The 21,770-nt window shown below is 44.3% G+C and overlaps 1 protein-coding gene across 2 annotated transcripts in view; it reads left to right on the top strand.

Annotated features, from left to right (window-relative positions):
* mrps33 (mitochondrial ribosomal protein S33) overlaps positions 1–21,544 on the top strand; it is a 24,253-nt gene extending 2,709 nt beyond the window's left edge. Inside the window, exons 2-4 of one of the 2 annotated variants that reach the window (XM_036956489.1) lie at positions 19,596–19,816; positions 20,543–20,672; positions 20,747–21,544. In XM_036956489.1, the coding sequence (XP_036812384.1) occupies positions 19,602–19,816; positions 20,543–20,648 (321 nt within the window). In that variant the 5' untranslated portion in view covers positions 19,596–19,601 and the 3' untranslated portion in view covers positions 20,649–20,672; positions 20,747–21,544. 2 annotated transcript variants of the gene reach the window in all.
* The last annotated feature ends 226 nt before the right edge of the window (positions 21,545–21,770 follow it).

The following is a 21,770-nucleotide window of genomic DNA, read 5'->3' on the forward strand; positions in this document are numbered from 1 at the left end:
GTGAGTCCTCCAGATCAGAGGTAGTAGGGATGACCAGGGATGTTCTCTGTTTAGTGAGTCCTCCAGATCAGAGGCAGTAGGGATGACCAGGGATGTTCTCTGTTTAGTGAGTCCTCCAGATCAGAGGCTGTAGGGATGACCAGGGATGTTCTCTGTTTAGTGAGTCCTCCAGATCAGAGTCAGTAGGGATGACCAGGGATGTTCTCTGTTTAGTGAGTCCTCCAGATCAGAGGCTGTAGGGATGACCAGGGATGTTCTCTGTTTAGTGAGTCCTCCAGATCAGAGGTAGTAGGGATGACCAGGGATGTTCTCTGTTTAGTGAGTCCGCCAGATCAGAGGCAGTAGGGATGACCAGGGATGTTCTCTGTTTAGTGAGTCCTCCAGATCAGAGGCAGTAGGGATGACCAGGGATGTTCTCTGTTTAGTGAGTCCTCCAGATCAGAGGCAGTAGGGATGACCAGGGATGTTCTCTGTTTAGTGAGTCCTCCAGATCAGAGACAGTAGGGATGACATGGGATTTTCTCTTTAAGTGCGTGAATTAGATCATTTTCCTGTCCTGCTAAGCATTCGAAATGTAAAGAGTACTTTTGAGTGTCAGGGAAAATGTACGGAGTAGAAGGTACATTTATTGTCTTTATGAATGTAGTAAAGTAAAAGTTTACTTTTTTTTTTTAAATAGTAAAGTTTAGATACCCCAAACGACTTCAGTAGTACTTTACAGTATTTTTACTTCAGTGCTTTACACCACTGAAAACCGACAATCCATAATATCAGTCAAAAATATACAATTCCCAGTTTATGCTACGAAACCAACTTTTATAAGAGATTTTATAAATAGGTTATATTTGACTCTACATTCCATGACGTACACCAAGGAATTGTTGTCAGGTCGATGCGGTTCAATGCATGATTTATATAATAAACTAATACATTTCTTAGTACTCCAGAAAATATTGCTATCGTGTTGTAAGTCACAGCGGGCCTGGTACCATTCGGAATGCAGTCTGTTTCAATGGCTCATTATGTTTTGGGGACAAAAACGGACAATTGTAACTAAGGCTGGGAATGTCAATACGATCACCGAGAGATTGAAAACCAGCTTCTATCTCAAGGCCATCAGATTTGCTAAAAAGCCATCTCTAACTCAGAGAAGCTTCTGCCTACATTGAGACCCAATCACTGGCCACTTTAATAAATGGACCCGCTAGTCACTTTAAACAATGTCACTTGAAATAATGACACTTTAATTTTGTTTACATATCTAATATTACTCATATCACATGTGTGTATATACTGTATTTTCTACTGCACCTTGCCTATGTTGCTTGGCCATCGCTCATCCATATACCCAAATGTACATATTCTCAATCACCCCTTTAGATTAGTGTGTATTAGGTCGTTGTTGGGGAATTGTTAGATTACTTGTTGGTTATTACTGCACTGTTGGAACTAGAAGCACAAGCATTTCGCTGAACTCGCATTTACATCTGCTAACAATGTGTATGTGACCAATAAGATTTGATTCAATCAAACTAGCAAGGCCAAATGATCACAAGTCAGTTATAATGTGGCTGATAGGCTAGCGTATCTAGTTATGTAGCAAGATAAACACAGACTAAACTTAGTCTAGATAGCTAGCTGCTAGGAGGATGTCATTGGAGGAGTGGGTGAGTGACTGACTTTTCCGGTGGCTACAGAGCTAGGGATGCAGGTGTCATTTGGTTAAGCTAGCAAGAAATACGAATCGCTATTCTTAAATTAGAGTGAATTTGCAAACGCAAGAGATATGCTATCTACTTCGATTTCAGAGCGCAGAATAACTGATGAATTTACCGACGCGCAACACCTGCTGATTATGACCGGTGTCAGTAAACTGGTTCTTGACACAATGCCCGCTTAACCCGGAAGCCAGCCGCACCAATTGTGTCGGAGGAAACACCGTACACCTGGGGACCGTGTCAGCATTAAACCCAGCCCGCCACAGGAGTTGCTAGTGCGCGATGGGACAAGAACATCCCTGCCGGCCAAACCCTCCCCTAACCCGGCCAATTGTATGCCGCCCCATGGGTCTCCCGGTCGAGACCATTTGCGACAGAGCCTGGACTCGAACACAGAATCTCTAGTGGCACATCTAGCACCGTGATGCAGTGCCTTTGACCACTCTAGAGGCCCTAACAGTGCATTTTTGATGGCCAACTAGCTAAAACAGTTTGAGGGGTTGCGCTAATCTGGCTCTGACTAGCATTAGTTGTTCATCTTGTTGATGTGTGTGTATATAGTGAAAAGATAGCCCACCTTGTCATGATTGTTTGATCAACAGGACTGAAGTTCCCAAATGTAAGAGGACTCCCTGATATTTTACATATTTGCAGAAATCCATTCAGGTGTATTTTGTGACTTTTGGTGAATGCCTTCTAATTCTCTAAAGTCGTACTGTTGCTACTTCCTGTAAACACACAGTCCAGTTCATAGTGAATGATGACAGGCCCTACTTCCTGTAAACACACAGTCCAGTTCAAAGTGAATGATGACAGGCCCTACTGCCTGTAAACACAGTCCAGTTCATAGTGAATGATAGGCCCTACTGCCAGTAAACACACAGTCCAGTTCATAGTGAATGATGACAGGCCCTACTGCCTGTAAACACAGTCCAGTTCATAGTGAATGATGACAGGCCCTACTGCCTGTAAACACACAGTCCAGTTCATAGTGAATGATGACAGGCCTCTGTGCAAATGGCTTGTTGGTATATAAGCCTACTGTAGTTCTTATTGGCTATGGGGCACCAGTCTGCGTAGACTCTGGTCCTGGACGAGAAAGATGGTTTTATTTACTGCAGTGTCTACTAATTGTCCAAACGCACGGCCACTTTCACTCTATATTGCTATAGAATTTTCACAAATGTCCAAAACATTTATGAACATGTGAAAATGACCATGTGCTCACTTGTCAGAAATTCCTGGGTTGTATATGAACAGATTTTAATCAGAGTTCATGTTGCTAAAATGCAGTCCGTCCCATTTTAAACCCAGGAAACAGCCATTCAACTTGCCAGTCACCAGCTTTTCAAGCTTTAATAATGTCAAAAAACATTTGGTAACTAGCTACCAAAGAATGGAGTTTCTCTGAGCAACTATCGACAGTACTGCCGTCACGACCTGTAGGCACTTCCTAATAAGGTCTGAATAGAAAGATGCAACTAAAAAAATGCCTGGAAATAATCTATATTACATTCTGGGGGTAGAGCAGGAGGAATAGTATTACATTCTGGGGGTAGAGCAGGTGGAATAGTATTACATTCTGGGGAGAGCAGGTGGAATAGTATTACATTCTGGGGGTAGAGCAGGTGGAATAGTATTACATTCTGGGGGTAGAGCAGGTGGAATAGTATTACATTCTGGGGAGAGCAGGTGGAATAGTATTACATTCTGGGGAGAGCAGGTGGAATAGTATTACATTCTGGGGAGAGCAGGTGGAATAGTATTACATTCTGGGGGTAGAGCAGGTGGAATAGTATTACATTCTGGGGAGAGCAGGTGGAATAGTATTACATTCTGGGGAGAGCAGGTGGAATAGTATTACATTCTGGGGAGAGCAGGTGGAATAGTATTACATTCTGGGGAGAGCAGGTGGAATAGTATTACATTCTGGGGAGAGCAGGTGGAATAGTATTACATTCTGGGGGTAGAGCAGGTGGAATAGTATTACATTCTGGGGAGAGCAGGTGGAATAGTATTACATTCTGGGTAGAGCAGGTGGAATAGTATTACATTCTGGGGGTAGAGCAGGTGGAATAGTATTACATTCTGGGGGTAGAGCAGGTGGAATAGTATTACATTCTGGGTAGAGCAGGTGGAATAGTATTACATTCTGGGTAGAGCAGGTGGAATAGTATTACATTCTGGGTAGAGCAGGTGGAATAGTATTACATTCTGGGGGTAGAGCAGGAGGAATAGTATTACATTCTGGGTAGAGCAGGTGGAATAGTATTACATTCTGGGGAGAGCAGGTGGAATAGTATTACATTCTGGGTAGAGCAGGTGGAATAGTATTACATTCTGGGGGTAGAGCAGGTGGAATAGTATTACATTCTGGGGGTAGAGCAGGTGGAATAGTATTACATTCTGAGGGTAGAGCAGGTGGAATAGTATTACATTCTGGGTAGAGCAGGTGGAATAGTATTACATTCTGGGGGTAGAGCAGGTGGAATAGTATTACATTCTGGGTAGAGCAGGTGGAATAGTATTACATTCTGGGTAGAGCAGGTGGAATAGTATTACATTCTGGGTAGAGCAGGTGGAATAGTATTACATTCTGGGGGTAGAGCAGGTGGAATAGTATTACATTCTGGGGGTAGAGCAGGTGGAATAGTATTACATTCTGGGTAGAGCAGGTGGAATAGTATTACATTCTGGGTAGAGCAGGTGGAATAGTATTACATTCTGGGTAGAGCAGGTGGAATAGTATTACATTCTGGGGGGTAGAGCAGGTGGAATAGTATTACATTCTGGGGGGTAGAGCAGGTGGAATAGTATTACATTCTGGGTAGAGCAGGTGGAATAGTATTACATTCTGGGTAGAGCAGGTGGAATAGTATTACATTCTGGGGGTAGAGCAGGTGGAATAGTATTACATTCTGGGGGTAGAGCAGGTGGAATAGTATTACATTCTGGGGGTAGAGCAGGTGGAATAGTATTACATTCTGGGGGGTAGAGCAGGTGGAATAGTATTACATTCTGGGGGTAGAGCAGGTGGGATAGTATTACATTCTGGGGGTAGAGCAGGTGGAATAGTATTACATTCTGGGGGTAGAGCAGGTGGAATAGTATTACATTCTGGGGGTAGAGCAGGTGGAATAGTATTACATTCTGGGGGTAGAGCAGGTGGAATAGTATTACATTCTGGGGGTAGAGCAGGTGGAATAGTATTACATTCTGGGGGTAGAGCAGGTGGAATAGTATTACATTCTGGGGGGAGAGCAGGTGGAATAGTATTACATTCTGGGGGTAGAGCAGGTGGAATAGTATTACATTCTGGGGGTAGAGCAGGTGGAATAGTATTACATTCTGGGGGTAGAGCAGGTGGAATAGTATTACATTCTGGGGGTAGAGCAGGTGGAATAGTATTACATTCTGGGGGTAGAGCAGGTGGAATAGTATTACATTCTGGGGGTAGAGCAGGTGGAATAGTATTACATTCTGGGGGTAGAGCAGGTGGAATAGTATTACATTCTGGGGGTAGAGCAGGTGGAATAGTATTACATTCTGGGGAGAGCAGGTGGAATAGTATTACATTCTGGGGGTAGAGCAGGTGGAATAGTATTACATTCTGGGTAGAGCAGGTGGAATAGTATTACATTCTGGGGGTAGAGCAGGTGGAATAGTATTACATTCTGGGGGTAGAGCAGGTGGAATAGTATTACATTCTGGGGGTAGAGCAGGTGGAATAGTATTACATTCTGGGGGTAGAGCAGGTGGAATAGTATTACATTCTGGGTAGAGCAGGTGGAATAGTATTACATTCTGGGTAGAGCAGGTGGAATAGTATTACATTCTGGGTAGAGCAGGTGGAATAGTATTACATTCTGGGTAGAGCAGGTGGAATAGTATTACATTCTGGGTAGAGCAGGTGGAATAGTATTACATTCTGGGTAGAGCAGGTGGAATAGTATTACATTCTGGGTAGAGCAGGTGGAATAGTATTACATTCTGAGGGTAGAGCAGGTGGAATAGTATTACATTCTGGGTAGAGCAGGTGGAATAGTATTACATTCTGAGGGTAGAGCAGGTGGAATAGTATTACATTCTGGGGGTAGAGCAGGTGGAATAGTATTACATTCTGGGGGTAGAGCAGGTGGAATAGTATTACATTCTGGGGGTAGAGCAGGTGGAATAGTATTACATTCTGGGTAGAGCAGGTGGAATAGTATTACATTCTGGGGGTAGAGCAGGTGGAATAGTATTACATTCTGGGGGTAGAGCAGGTGGAATAGTATTACATTCTGGGTAGAGCAGGTGGAATAGTATTACATTCTGGGGGGAGAGCAGGTGGAATAGTATTACATTCTGGGGGTAGAGCAGGTGGAATAGTATTACATTCTGGGGGTAGAGCAGGTGGAATAGTATTACATTCTGGGGGTAGAGCAGGTGGAATAGTATTACATTCTGGGGGTAGAGCAGGTGGAAAAGTATTACATTCTGGGGGTAGAGCAGGTGGAATAGTATTACATTCTGGGTAGAGCAGGTGGAATAGTATTACATTCTGGGGGGTAGAGCAGGTGGAATAGTATTACATTCTGGGGGGTAGAGCAGGTGGAATAGTATTACATTCTGGGGGGTAGAGCAGGTGGAATAGTATTACATTCTGGGGGTAGAGCAGGTGGAATAGTATTACATTCTGGGGGTAGAGCAGGTGGAATAGTATTACATTCTGGGGTAGAGCAGGTGGAATAGTATTACATTCTGGGGGTAGAGCAGGTGGAATAGTATTACATTCTGGGGGTAGAGCAGGTGGAATAGTATTACATTCTGGGTAGAGCAGGTGGAATAGTATTACATTCTGGGGGTAGAGCAGGTGGAATAGTATTACATTCTGGGGGTAGAGCAGGTGGAATAGTATTACATTCTGGGGGTAGAGCAGGTGGAATAGTATTACATTCTGGGGGTAGAGCAGGTGGAATAGTATTACATTCTGGGTAGAGCAGGTGGAATAGTATTACATTCTGGGTAGAGCAGGTGGAATAGTATTACATTCTGGGTAGAGCAGGTGGAATAGTATTACATTCTGGGTAGAGCAGGTGGAATAGTATTACATTCTGGGTAGAGCAGGTGGAATAGTATTACATTCTGGGGAGAGCAGGTGGAATAGTATTCCATTCTGGGGGTAGAGCAGGTGGAATAGTATTACATTCTGGGGGGAGAGCAGGTGGAATAGTATTACATTCTGGGGAGAGCAGGTGGAATAGTATTACATTCTGGGGGTAGAGCAGGTGGAATAGTATTACATTCTGGGTAGAGCAGGTGGAATAGTATTACATTCTGGGGGTAGAGCAGGTGGAATAGTATTACATTCTGGGTAGAGCAGGTGGAATAGTATTACATTCTGGGGGGAGAGCAGGTGGAATAGTATTACATTCTGGGGGGAGAGCAGGTGGAATAGTATTACATTCTGGGGGTAGAGCAGGTGGAATAGTATTACATTCTGGGGGTAGAGCAGGTGGAATAGTATTACATTCTGGGTAGAGCAGGTGGAATAGTATTACATTCTGGGGGGAGAGCAGGTGGAATAGTATTACATTCTGGGGGTAGAGCAGGTGGAATAGTATTACATTCTGGGGGTAGAGCAGGTGGAATAGTATTACATTCTGGGGGTAGAGCAGGTGGAATAGTATTACATTCTGGGGGTAGAGCAGGTGGAATAGTATTACATTCTGGGTAGAGCAGGTGGAATAGTATTACATTCTGGGTAGAGCAGGTGGAATAGTATTACATTCTGGGGGGAGAGCAGGTGGAATAGTATTACATTCTGGGGGTAGAGCAGGTGGAATAGTATTACATTCTGGGTAGAGCAGGTGGAATAGTATTACATTCTGGGTAGAGCAGGTGGAATAGTATTACATTCTGGGTAGAGCAGGTGGAATAGTATTACATTCTGGGGGTAGAGCAGGTGGAATAGTATTACATTCTGGGTAGAGCAGGTGGAATAGTATTACATTCTGGGTAGAGCAGGTGGAATAGTATTACATTCTGGGGGGAGAGCAGGTGGAATAGTATTACATTCTGGGGGGAGAGCAGGTGGAATAGTATTACATTCTGGGGGTAGAGCAGGTGGAATAGTATTACATTCTGGGTAGAGCAGGTGGAATAGTATTACATTCTGGGTAGAGCAGGTGGAATAGTATTACATTCTGGGGGGAGAGCAGGTGGAATAGTATTACATTCTGGGGGTAGAGCAGGTGGAATAGTATTACATTCTGGGTAGAGCAGGTGGAATAGTATTACATTCTGGGTAGAGCAGGTGGAATAGTATTACATTCTGGGGGGAGAGCAGGTGGAATAGTATTACATTCTGGGGGTAGAGCAGGTGGAATAGTATTACATTCTGGGGGGAGAGCAGGTGGAATAGTATTACATTCTGGGTAGAGCAGGTGGAATAGTATTACATTCTGGGGGGAGAGCAGGTGGAATAGTATTACATTCTGGGGGTAGAGCAGGGGGAATAGTATTACATTCTGGGGGTAGAGCAGGTGGAATAGTATTACATTCTGGGGGGAGAGCAGGTGGAATAGTATTACATTCTGGGTAGAGCAGGTGGAATAGTATTACATTCTGGGGGTAGAGCAGGTGGAATAGTATTACATTCTGGGTAGAGCAGGTGGAATAGTATTACATTCTGGGGGTAGAGCAGGTGGAATAGTATTACATTCTGGGGGTAGAGCAGGTGGAATAGTATTAGATTCTGGGTAGAGCAGGTGGAATAGTATTACATTCTGGGGGGAGAGCAGGTGGAATAGTATTACATTCTGGGGGGAGAGCAGGTGGAATAGTATTACATTCTGGGTAGAGCAGGTGGAATAGTATTACATTCTGGGGGTAGAGCAGGTGGAATAGTATTACATTCTGGGTAGAGCAGGTGGAATAGTATTACATTCTGGGGGTAGAGCAGGTGGAATAGTATTACATTCTGGGGGTAGAGCAGGTGGAATAGTATTAGATTCTGGGTAGAGCAGGTGGAATAGTATTACATTCTGGGTAGAGCAGGTGGAATAGTATTACATTCTGGGTAGAGCAGGTGGAATAGTATTACATTCTTGGGGGAGAGCAGGTGGAATAGTATTACATTCTGGGTAGAGCAGGAGGAATAGTATTACATTCTGGGGGTAGAGCAGGGGGAATAGTATTACATTCTGGGGGTAGAGCAGGAGGAATAGTATTACATTCTGGGGGTAGAGCAGGTGGAATAGTATTACATTCTGGGGGTAGAGCAGGGGGAATAGTATTACATTCTGGGGGTAGAGCAGGTGGAATAGTATTACATTCTGGGTAGAGCAGGAGGAATAGTATTACATTCTGGGGGGAGAGCAGGTGGAATAGTATTACATTCTGGGGGTAGAGCAGGTGGAATAGTATTACATTCTGGGGGGAGAGCAGGAGGAATAGTATTACATTCTGGGTAGAGCAGGAGGAATAGTATTACATTCTGGGTAGAGCAGGTGGAATAGTATTACATTCTGGGGGTAGAGCAGGTGGAATAGTATTACATTCTGGGGGTAGAGCAGGTGGAATAGTATTACATTATGGGTAGAGCAGGTGGAATAGTATTACATTCTGGGGGTAGAGCAGGTGGAATAGTATTACATTCTGGGGGGAGAGCAGGAGGAATAGTATTACATTCTGGGGGTAGAGCAGGTGGAATAGTATTACATTCTGGGGGTAGAGCAGGTGGAATAGTATTACATTCTGGGGATAGAGCAGGTGGAATAGTATTACATTCTGGGGGTAGAGCAGGTGGAATAGTATTACATTCTGGGGGGAGAGCAGGTGGAATAGTATTACATTCTGGGGGTAGAGCAGGAGGAATAGTATTACATTCTGGGGGTAGAGCAGGTGGAATAGTATTACATTCTGGGGGTAGAGCAGGTGGAATAGTATTACATTCTGGGGGGAGAGCAGGTGGAATAGTATTACATTCTGGGGGTAGAGCAGGAGGAATAGTATTACATTCTGGGGGTAGAGCAGGTGGAATAGTATTACATTCTGGGGGGAGAGCAGGTGGAATAGTATTACATTCTGGGGGTAGAGCAGGTGGAATAGTATTACATTCTGGGTAGAGCAGGTGGAATAGTATTACATTCTGGGGGGAGAGCAGGAGGAATAGTATTACATTCTGGGGGTAGAGCAGGTGGAATAGTATTACATTCTGGGGGTAGAGCAGGTGGAATAGTATTACATTCTGGGTAGAGCAGGTGGAATAGTATTACATTCTGGGGGGAGAGCAGGAGGAATAGTATTACATTCTGGGTAGAGCAGGAGGAATAGTATTACATTCTGGGTAGAGCAGGAGGAATAGTATTACATTCTGGGTATAGCAGGAGGAATAGTATTACATTCTGGGGGTAGAGCAGGTGGAATAGTATTGCATTCTGGGGGGAGAGCAGGAGGAATAGTATTACATTCTGGGTAGAGCAGGTGGAATAGTATTACATTCTGGGGGTAGAGCAGGGGGAATAGTATTACATTCTGGGTAGAGCAGGAGGAATAGTATTACATTCTGGGGGTAGAGCAGGAGGAATAGTATTACATTCTGGGTAGAGCAGGTGGAATAGTATTACATTCTGGGTAGAGCAGGAGGAATAGTATTACATTCTGGGGGGAGAGCAGGAGGAATAGTATTACATTCTGGGGGTAGAGCAGGGGGAATAGTATTACATTCTGGGGGGAGAGCAGGTGGAAGAGTATTACATTCTGGGGGTAGAGCAGGTGGAATAGTATTACATTCTGGGGGTAGAGCAGGTGGAATAGTATTACATTCTGGGGGTAGAGCAGGAGGAATAGTATTACATTCTGGGGGTAGAGCAGGTGGAATAGTATTACATTATGGGTAGAGCAGGTGGAATAGTATTACATTCTGGGTAGAGCAGGTGGAATAGTATTACATTCTGGGGGGAGAGCAGGTGGAAGAGTATTACATTCTGGGGGTAGAGCAGGGGGAATAGTATTACATTCTGGGGGTAGAGCAGGTGGAATAGTATTACATTCTGGGTAGAGCAGGTGGAAGAGTATTGCATTCTGGGGGGAGAGCAGGTGGAATAGTATTACATTCTGGGTAGAGCAGGTGGAATAGTATTACATTCTGGGGGTAGAGCAGGTGGAATAGTATTACATTCTGGGTAGAGCAGGAGGAATAGTATTACATTCTGGGGGTAGAGCAGGTGCAATAGTATTACATTCTGGGGGTAGAGCAGGTGGAATAGTATTACATTCTGGGGGTAGAGCAGGAGGAATAGTATTACATTCTGGGTAGAGCAGGAGGAATAGTATTACATTCTGTGTAGAGCAGGTGGAATAGTATTACATTCTGGGGGGAGAGCAGGAGGAATAGTATTACATTCTGGGTAGAGCAGGTGGAATAGTATTACATTCTGGGGGTAGAGCAGGAGGAATAGTATTACATTCTGGGGGTAGAGCAGGAGGAATAGTATTACATTCTGGGTAGAGCAGGAGGAATAGTATTACATTCTGGGGGTAGAGCAGGTGGAATAGTATTGCATTCTGGGGGGAGAGCAGGAGGAATAGTATTACATTCTGGGTAGAGCAGGTGGAATAGTATTACATTCTGGGGGTAGAGCAGGGGGAATAGTATTACATTCTGGGGATAGAGCAGGGGGAATAGTATTACATTCTGGGTAGAGCAGGTGGAATAGTATTGCATTCTGGGGGTAGAGCAGGTGGAATAGTATTACATTCTGGGGGTAGAGCAGGTGGAATAGTATTACATTCTGGGGGTAGAGCAGGTGGAATAGTATTACATTCTGGGTAGAGCAGGTGGAAGAGTATTACATTCTGGGGGGAGAGCAGGTGGAATAGTATTACATTCTGGGTAGAGCAGGTGGAATAGTATTACATTCTGGGGGTTGAGCAGGTGGAATAGTATTACATTCTGGGTAGAGCAGGTGGAATAGTATTACATTCTGGGTAGAGCAGGTGGAATAGTATTACATTCTGGGTAGAGCAGGTGGAATAGTATTACATTCTGGGTAGAGCAGGTGGAATAGTATTACATTCTGGGGGTAGAGCAGGTGGAATAGTATTACATTCTGGGGGTAGAGCAGGTGGAATAGTATTACATTCTGGGGGTAGAGCAGGTGGAATAGTATTACATCCTGGGGGGAGAGCAGGTGGAAGAGTATTACATTCTGGGGGTAGAGCAGGTGGAATAGTATTACATTCTGGGGGTAGAGCAGGTGGAATAGTATTACATTCTGGGTAGAGCAGGTGGAATAGTATTACATTCTGGGGGTAGAGCAGGTGGAATAGTATTACATTCTGGGTAGAGCAGGTGGAATAGTATTACATTCTGGGTAGAGCAGGTGGAATAGTATTACATTCTGGGGGTAGAGTTGGTGGAATAGTATTACATTCTGGGGGTAGAGCAGGTGGAATAGTATTACATTCTGGGGGTAGAGCAGGTGGAATAGTATTACATTCTGGGGGTAGAGCAGGTGGAATAGTATTACATTCTGGGGGTAGAGCAGGTGGAATAGTATTACATTCTGGGGGTAGAGCAGGTGGAATAGTATTACATTCTGGGGGTAGAGCAGGTGGAATAGTATTACATTCTGGGGGTAGAGCAGGTGGAATAGTATTACATTCTGGGGGTAGAGCAGGTGCAATAGTATTACATTCTGGGGGTAGAGCAGGTGGAATAGTATTACATTCTGGGGGTAGAGCAGGTGGAATAGTATTACATTCTGGGGGTAGAGCAGGTGGAATAGTATTACATTCTGGGGGTAGAGCAGGTGGAATAGTATTACATTCTGGGGGTAGAGCAGGTGGAATAGTATTACATTCTGGGGGTAGAGCAGGTGGAATAGTATTACATTCTGGGGGTAGAGCAGGTGGAATAGTATTACATTCTGGGGGTAGAGCAGGTGGAATAGTATTACATTCTGGGGGTAGAGCAGGTGGAATAGTATTACATTCTGGGGGTAGAGCAGGTGGAATAGTATTACATTCTGGGGGTAGAGCAGGTGGAATAGTATTACATTCTGGGGGTAGAGCAGGTGGAATAGTATTACATTCTGGGGGTAGAGCAGGTGGAATAGTATTACATTCTGGGGGTAGAGCAGGTGGAATAGTATTACATTCTGGGGGTAGAGCAGGTGGAATAGTATTACATTCTGGGGGTAGAGCAGGTGGAATAGTATTACATTCTGGGTAGAGCAGGTGGAATAGTATTACATTCTGGGGGTAGAGCAGGTGGAATAGTATTACATTCTGGGGGTAGAGCAGGTGGAATAGTATTACATTCTGGGTAGAGCAGGTGGAAGAGTATTGCATTCTGGGGGGAGAGCAGGTGGAATAGTATTACATTCTGGGTAGAGCAGGTGGAATAGTATTACATTCTGGGCAGAGAGCAGGTGGAATAGTATTACATTCTGGGGGTAGAGCAGGTGGAATAGTATTACATTCTGGGCAGAGAGCAGGTGGAATAGTATTACATTCTGGGGGTAGAGCAGGTGGAATAGTATTACATTCTGGGTAGAGCAGGTGGAAGAGTATTGCATTCTGGGGGGAGAGCAGGTGGAATAGTATTACATTCTGGGTAGAGCAGGTGGAATAGTATTACATTCTGGGGGTAGAGCAGGTGGAATAGTATTACATTCTGGGGGTAGAGCAGGTGGAATAGTATTACATTCTGGGGGTAGAGCAGGTGGAATAGTATTACATTCTGGGGGAGAGCAGGTGGAATAGTATTACATTCTGGGGGGAGAGCAGGTGGAATAGTATTACATTCTGGGGGTAGAGCAGGTGGAATAGTATTACATTCTGGGGGTAGAGCAGGTGGAATAGTATTACATTCTGGGGGTAGAGCAGGTGGAATAGTATTACATTCTGGGTAGAGCAGGTGGAATAGTATTACATTCTGGGGGGAGAGCAGGTGGAATAGTATTACATTCTGGGTAGAGCAGGTGGAAGAGTATTGCATTCTGGGGGGAGAGCAGGTGGAATAGTATTACATTCTGGGGGGAGAGCAGGTGGAATAGTATTACATTCTGGGGGTAGAGCAGGTGGAATAGTATTGCATTCTGGGGGGAGAGCAGGTGGAATAGTATTGCATTCTGGGTAGAGCAGGTGGAATAGTATTACATTCTGGGGGTAGAGCAGGTGGAATAGTATTACATTCTGGGGGTAGAGCAGGTGGAATAGTATTACATTCTGGGGGTAGAGCAGGTGGAATAGTATTACATTCTGGGGGTAGAGCAGGTGGAATAGTATTACATTCTGGGGGTAGAGCAGGTGGAATAGTATTACATTCTGGGGGTAGAGCAGGTGGAATAGTATTACATTCTGGGGGTAGAGCAGGTGGAATAGTATTACATTCTGGGGGTAGAGCAGGTGGAATAGTATTACATTCTGGGGGTAGAGCAGGCGGAATAGTATTACATTCTGGGGGTAGAGCAGGCGGAATAGTATTACATTCTGGGGGTAGAGCAGGCGGAATAGTATTACATTCTGGGGGTAGAGCAGGCGGAATAGTATTACATTCTGGGGGTAGAGCAGGCGGAATAGTATTACATTCTGGGGGTAGAGCAGGCGGAATAGTATTACATTCTGGGGGTAGAGCAGGCGGAATAGTATTACATTCTGGGGGTAGAGCAGGCGGAATAGTATTACATTCTGGGGGTAGAGCAGGCGGAATAGTATTACATTCTGGGGGTAGAGCAGGCGGAATAGTATTACATTCTGGGGGGAGAGCAGGCGGAATAGTATTACATTCTGGGGGGAGAGCAGGCGGAAGAGTATTACATTCTGGGGGGAGAGCAGGCGGAATAGTATTACATTCTGGGGGGAGAGCAGGCGGAATAGTATTACAATCTGGGGGTAGAGCAGGCGGAATAGTATTACATTCTGGGGGTAGAGCAGGCGGAATAGTATTACATTCTGGGGGTAGAGCAGGCGGAATAGTATTACATTCTGGGGGTAGAGCAGGTGGAATAGTATTACATTCTGGGGGTAGAGCAGGTGGAATAGTATTACATTCTGGGGGTAGAGCAGGCGGAATAGTATTACATTCTGGGGGTAGAGCAGGTGGAATAGTATTACATTCTGGGGGTAGAGCAGGGGGAATAGTATTACATTCTGGGGGTAGAGCAGGGGGAATAGTATTACATTCTGGGGGTAGAGCAGGTGGAATAGTATTACATTCTGGGGGTAGAGCAGGGGGAATAGTATTACATTCTGGGGGTAGAGCAGGGGGAATAGTATTACATTCTGGGGGTAGAGCAGGTGGAATAGTATTACATTCTGGGGGTAGAGCAGGTGGAATAGTATTACATTCTGGGGGTAGAGCAGGTGGAATAGTATTACATTCTGGGGGTAGAGCAGGTGGAATAGTATTACATTCTGGGGGTAGAGCAGGTGGAATAGTATTACATTCTGGGGGTAGAGCAGGTGGAATAGTATTACATTCTGGGGGTAGAGCAGGCGGAATAGTATTACATTCTGGGGGTAGAGCAGGCGGAATAGTATTACATTCTGGGGGTAGAGCAGGCGGAATAGTATTACATTCTGGGGGTAGAGCAGGCGGAATAGTATTACATTCTGGGGGTAGAGCAGGCGGAATAGTATTACATTCTGGGGGTAGAGCAGGCGGAATAGTATTACATTCTGGGGGTAGAGCAGGCGGAATAGTATTACATTCTGGGGGTAGAGCAGGCGGAATAGTATTACATTCTGGGGGGAGAGCAGGCGGAATAGTATTACATTCTGGGGGTAGAGCAGGCGGAATAGTATTACATTCTGGGGGTAGAGTAGGCGGAATAGTATTACATTCTGGGGGTAGAGCAGGCGGAATAGTATTACATTCTGGGGGTAGAGCAGGCGGAATAGTATTACATTCTGGGGGGAGAGCAGGCGGAATAGTATTACATTCTGGGGGGAGAGCAGGCGGAAGAGTATTACATTCTGGGGGGAGAGCAGGCGGAATAGTATTACATTCTGGGGGGAGAGCAGGCGGAATAGTATTACAATCTGGGGGTAGAGCAGGCGGAATAGTATTACATTCTGGGGGTAGAGCAGGCGGAATAGTATTACATTCTGGGGGTAGAGCAGGCGGAATAGTATTACATTCTGGGGGTAGAGCAGGTGGAATAGTATTACATTCTGGGGGTAGAGCAGGTGGAATAGTATTACATTCTGGGGGTAGAGCAGGTGGAATAGTATTACATTCTGGGGGTAGAGCAGGTGGAATAGTATTACATTCTGGGGGTAGAGCAGGGGGAATAGTATTACATTCTGGGGGTAGAGCAGGGGGAATAGTATTACATTCTGGGGGTAGAGCAGGTGGAATAGTATTACATTCTGGGGGTAGAGCAGGGGGAATAGTATTACATTCTGGGGGTAGAGCAGGTGGAATAGTATTACATTCTGGGGGTAGAGCAGGTGGAATAGTATTACATTCTGGGGGTAGAGCAGGTGGAAGAGTATTACATTCTGGGGGTAGAGCAGGTGGAATAGTATTACATTCTGGGGGTAGAGCAGGTGGAATAGTATTGCATTCTGGGGGGAGAGCAGGGGGAAGAGTATTGCATTGTGGGGGGAGAGCAGGCGGAAGAGTATTGCATTCTGGGGGGAGAGCAGGCGGAAGAGTATTGCATTCTGGGGGGAGAGCAGGCGGAAGAGTATTGCATTCTGGGGGGAGAGCAGGCGGAAGAGTATTGCATTCTGGGAGGAGAGCAGGTTTAAACAACCAATTTAGATGTTATGTTCCTACACTGTTGTAGGTGATAAAACGGAGATCTGTCTATATTTACGAGATGCTCATGCCTCTGCTCTGCCTCTAATTTTGCACGCCCAATTTTTCAGTTTTTGATTTGTTAAAAAAGTTTGAAATATCCAATAAATGTCGTTCCACTTCATGATTGTGTCCCACTTGTTGTTGATTCTTCACAAAAAAAATACAGTTTTATATCTTTATGTTTGAAGCCTGAAATGTGGCAAAAGGTCGCAAAGTTCAAGGGGGCCGAATACTTTCGCAAGGCACTGTATAAGTGATTTTATTGGAGGTGCAGAAAAGGTGGATTTGATGCTTTATTTCGACATTATTAAGTTGGACAAGCTGTTAAATGGCTGCTTCTTGGACTTAAAAGAGAGTCACTGTATTCAACGTTTCCTGTAAGCCCAGATTGTTGTTCAGTTTAGATTGTTGACAACATGTAAACTATATTACATCTGTTTTTTGAAAATATATTAGAGGTCGACCGAGTTTAACGCCGATACCGATTATTGGAGGACCAAAAAAAGCCGATACCGATTATTGGAGGACCAAAAAAAGCCGATACCGATTATTGGAGGACCAAAAAAAGCCGATACCGATTATTGGAGGACCAAAAAAAGCCGATACCGATTATTGGAGGACCAAAAAAGCCGATACCGATTATTGGAGGACCAAAAAAAGCCGATACCGATTATTGGAGGACCAAAAAAGCCGATACCGATTATTGGAGGACCAAAAAAAGCCGATACCGATTATTGGAGGACCAAAAAAAGCCGATACCGATTATTGGAGGACCAAAAAAAGCCGATACCGATTATTGGAGGACCAAAAAAAGCCGATACCGATTATTGGAGGACCAAAAAAAGCCGATACCGATTATTGGAGGACCAAAAAAAGCCGATACCGATTATTGGAGGACCAAAAAAAGCCGATACCGATTATTGGAGGACCAAAAAAAGCCGATACCGATTATTGGAGGACCAAAAAAAGCCGATACCGATTATTGGAGGACCAAAAAAAGCCGATACCGATTATTGGAGGACCAAAAAAAGCCGATACCGATTATTGGAGGACCAAAAAAAGCCGATACCGATTATTGGAGGACCAAAAAAAGCCGATACCGATTATTGGAGGACCAAAAAAAGCCGATACCGATTATTGGAGGACCAAAAAAGCCGATACCGATTATTGGAGGACCAAAAAAAGCCGATACCGATTATTGGAGGACCAAAAAAAGCCGATACCGATTATTGGAGGACCAAAAAAAGCCGATACCGATTATTGGAGGACCAAAAAAGCCGATACCGATTATTGGAGGACCAAAAAAGCCGATACCGATTATTGGAGGACCAAAAAAAGCCGATACCGATTATTCGGCCGATTTTCATGCCAATTTTTTTATTTTTATTATTATTTTTATTTTTTTTATGTATTTGTAATAATGACAATTACAACAATACTGAATGAACACTTATTTTAACCTAATAAAATAAAAATCAATTTTGCCTCAAGTAAATAATGAAACATGTTCAATTTGGTTTAAATAATGCAAAAACAAAGTGTTGGAGAAGAAAGTAAAAGTGCAATATGTGCCATGTCAGAAAGCTAACGTTTCAGTTCCTTGCTCAGAACATGAGAACATATGAAAGCTGGTGGTTCCTTTAAACATGAGTCTTCAATATTCCCAGGTAAGAAGTTTTAGGTTGTAGTTATTATAGGAATTATAGGACTATTTCTCTCTATACCATTTGTATTTCATTAACCTTTGACTATTGGATGTTCTTATAGGCACTTTAGTATTGCCAGTGTAACAGTATAGCTTCCGTCCCTATCCTCGCTCCTCCCTGGGCTCGACCCAGCAACACAACGACAACAGCCACCACATCAGCAGCGTTACACATGCAGAGCAAGGGAAACAACCAACCACCCCAAGGCTCAGAGCGAGTGAAGTTTGAAACGCTATTAGCGTGTGCTAACTAGCCAGCCATTTCACTTCGGTCACACCAGCCCCATCTCGGGAGTTGATATGCTTGAAGTCATAAACGGCGCCATGCTTGAAGCACAATGAAGAGCTGCTGGCAAAACGCACGAAAGTGCTGTTTGAATGAATGTTTACGCGCCTGCTGCTGCGTACCTCCACTCAGTCAGATACTTAGATACTCAGTCAGATTATATGCAACACAACACGCTAGATAATATCTAGTAATATCATCAACAATGTGTAGTTATCTAGTGATTATGATTGATTGTTTTTTATAAGATAAGTTTAATGCTAGCTAGCAACTTACCTTGGCTTACTGCATTTGCGTAACAGGCAGTCTCCTTGTGGAGTGCAACGAGAGAGGTCGTTATTGCGTTGGACTAGTTAACTGTAAGGTTGCAAGATTGGATCCCCCGAGCTGACAAGGTGAAAATCTGTCTTTCTGCCCCTGAACAAGGCAGTTAACCCACCGTTTCCAGGCCGTCATTGAAAATAAGAATGTGTTAAATAAAGGTCAAATTAAGGTGTAAAAAAATAATGTAAAAAAATCGGCGCACAAAAATACAGATTTCTGATTGTTATGAAAACTTGAAATCGGCCCTAATTAATCGGCCATTCCGATTTAATCGGTCTACCTCTAAAATATATACATCTGCACAATGAGCACTTGTTGTGTCAAATACATCATTACCGTTGTTGGCAAGGTAGCGTGCGAATTTTAGCCATATTAGCATAGACCAGGCATCAGTCAAAACAAGACATGGTATGAAGAACGAGCTGAAACGAGCCACCTACGATTCCATACATGCCAGCTTCTTGTCATTGTTGCTAGCTATCTGACCATCCAGAATCACCAAACAGACTTCTGCCCCATTTGAGCGCTCGTGTCATTTTGTTTTTGTGACTGTTTTTGTCAGCTAACCCGTCTATAGAAGTTATTTTTTATTTTTTGGGGGTGAAGTTTAAAAAAAAAAAAAAATGTTTTTTTTAAATTACGCATTCCTGCGCCTGTCTCCCGATCCTTTATACTGACATCAGCAAACCCATCTATAGAAGTAATTTTTTTTAGGACATATTTGACCAATGTTTGCTGCTTCTCTTTCCTCTTGTCTTTCAGCGAGCTATGGCCAGCCTGTCCAACTACGCCGTACGTATGGCGCGTCTCAGTGCACGTATCTTTGGGGATGTGGCGCGTCCTACGGACAACAAGTCCATGAAGGTGGTCCAGCTGTTCAAGGAGCCGCCCATGGCCCAGAAAAAGGAGGTGTACGACTGGTACCCTCAACACAAGATCTACTATGCCCTTACGCAGAAGCTACGATACATGGGACTCTTCAGGTAGTACATGGCGTGGTGATGGGCTTAATGGATCCATAGGCCTATTCATGGGAAAGGGATCTGGGTTGTTTTGGCATGTCTGTGTTTGGCAGTGTGCAGTAATGTATACAGCCCTACTCTAGCCAGAACCACTGCTAGAGGCTTTAGAAGGTTCTTCTGGCTAACCACAGACAGGGAAATTACAGTGTTCTAGACCCTGTTTGTCTCTGTGTTCTAACCAGACAGTATTCTAGACCCTGTTTGTCTCTGTGTTCTAGACCCTGTTTGTCTCTGTGTTCTAACCAGACAGTATTCTAGACCCTGTTTGTCTCTGTGTTCTAACCAGACAGTGTTCTAGACCCTGTTTGTCTCTGTGTTCTAACCAGACAGTATTCTAGACCCTGTTTGTCTCTGTGTTCTAGACCCTGTTTGTCTCTGTGTTCTAGACCCTGTTTGTCTCTGTTCTAACCAGACAGTATTCTAGACCCTGTTTGTCTCTGTGTTCTAGACCCTGTTTGTCTCTGTGTTCTAGACCCTGTTTGTCTCTGTGTTCTAGACCCTGTTTGTCTCTCTGTTCTAGACCCTGTTTGTCTCTCTGTTCTAGACCCTGTTTGTCTCTGTGTTCTAGACCCTGTTTGTCTCTGTGTTCTAGACCCTGTTTGTCTCTGTTCTTCTGTACACCTCCTTCAGTGTAGTATTAATTTAGCTCACATCAGTAACACCATTTCCTCCCTGTTTCCCCACCAGAGATGAACACGAGGACTTCAAGGAGGAGATGCGTCGGCTGAGGAAACTGAGAGGCAAGGGGAAACCCAAGAAGGGTGAGGGAAAGAGAGCCACCAAGAAGAAATGAGCTCTTCCTTTCCCTGTCATATAGGACCTGTGGATAAACCCAGCCTTGCCCTGTCATATAGGACCTGTGGATAAACCCATCCTTGCCCTGTCATATAGGACCTGTGGATAAACCCAGCCTTGCCCTGTCATATAGGACCTGTGGATAAACCCATCCTTGCCCTGTCATATAGGACCTGTGGATAAACCCAGCCTTGCCCTGTCATATAGGACCTGTGGATAAACCCAGCCTTGCCCTGTCATATAGGACCTGTGGATAAACCCATCCTTGCCCTGTCATATAGGACCTGTGGATAAACCCAGCCTTGCCCTGTCATATAGGACCTATGGGGGAATCACAACAGTCCTCGTTTGCTTTGGGACACCAGAGGAATGGCCTCCCTAACTGTGTTCACAACGGTAACATGTGACCCCCACTCAGGATGTTCATAATGAATGGATCCTTGGAACAGCTAATGATGTGTGTTGAGAGGATCCTTTCATGACCCCATCACAGGAGATCCTGTCTGACAAGTGACCAGTCTTTGACCGCTGTGTGTGTGGTACATAAAGCCTTTCTGTTCATTGCTTGACGAGACGTTTCACTTGTGTCCACGTTGTTATCAGCTTTCTGTTCTCATAGTCTCTGTACAGTGAACGGGTGAAGGAGATCTGGAGGGCATCAGTACATAGAACTGTGATGCTGGTATGTTCCTATTGACTGAGACATAGCTGGTGTTTTACATCTGTTCTCATAGTCTCTGTACAGTGAACGGGTGAAGGAGATCTGGAGGGCATCAGTACATAGAACTGTGATGCTGGTACGTTCCTATTGACTGAGACATAGCTGGTGTTTTACATCTGTTCTGAGTAACACCAGGTGTCATGAATAAAATCCTGAAAACAAATCTGCTGAAATGTGACTCCAGTTTGTGACTGGTTTATTGCCATGCAAATACTGTGTTATACAATGTTGTTACTAGCGACTTAGTGTAACTACAGGAAACCCATTAAAAACCTGATCTGTTCTCTTTATGAATTGATGCCCAGTTTTTCAAAAGTGATCTGTATTTCTCCTATCGGATAAACTGGATAGATGCCGGTTCTATTCATTGTATTTCTATTCATTTAGTCCTATCTGACA

The sequence above is a fragment of the Oncorhynchus mykiss genome, chromosome 21 (assembly GCF_013265735.2).
Source record: "Oncorhynchus mykiss isolate Arlee chromosome 21, USDA_OmykA_1.1, whole genome shotgun sequence".
In the NCBI taxonomy this organism is placed as follows: Eukaryota; Metazoa; Chordata; class Actinopteri; order Salmoniformes; family Salmonidae; genus Oncorhynchus; species Oncorhynchus mykiss.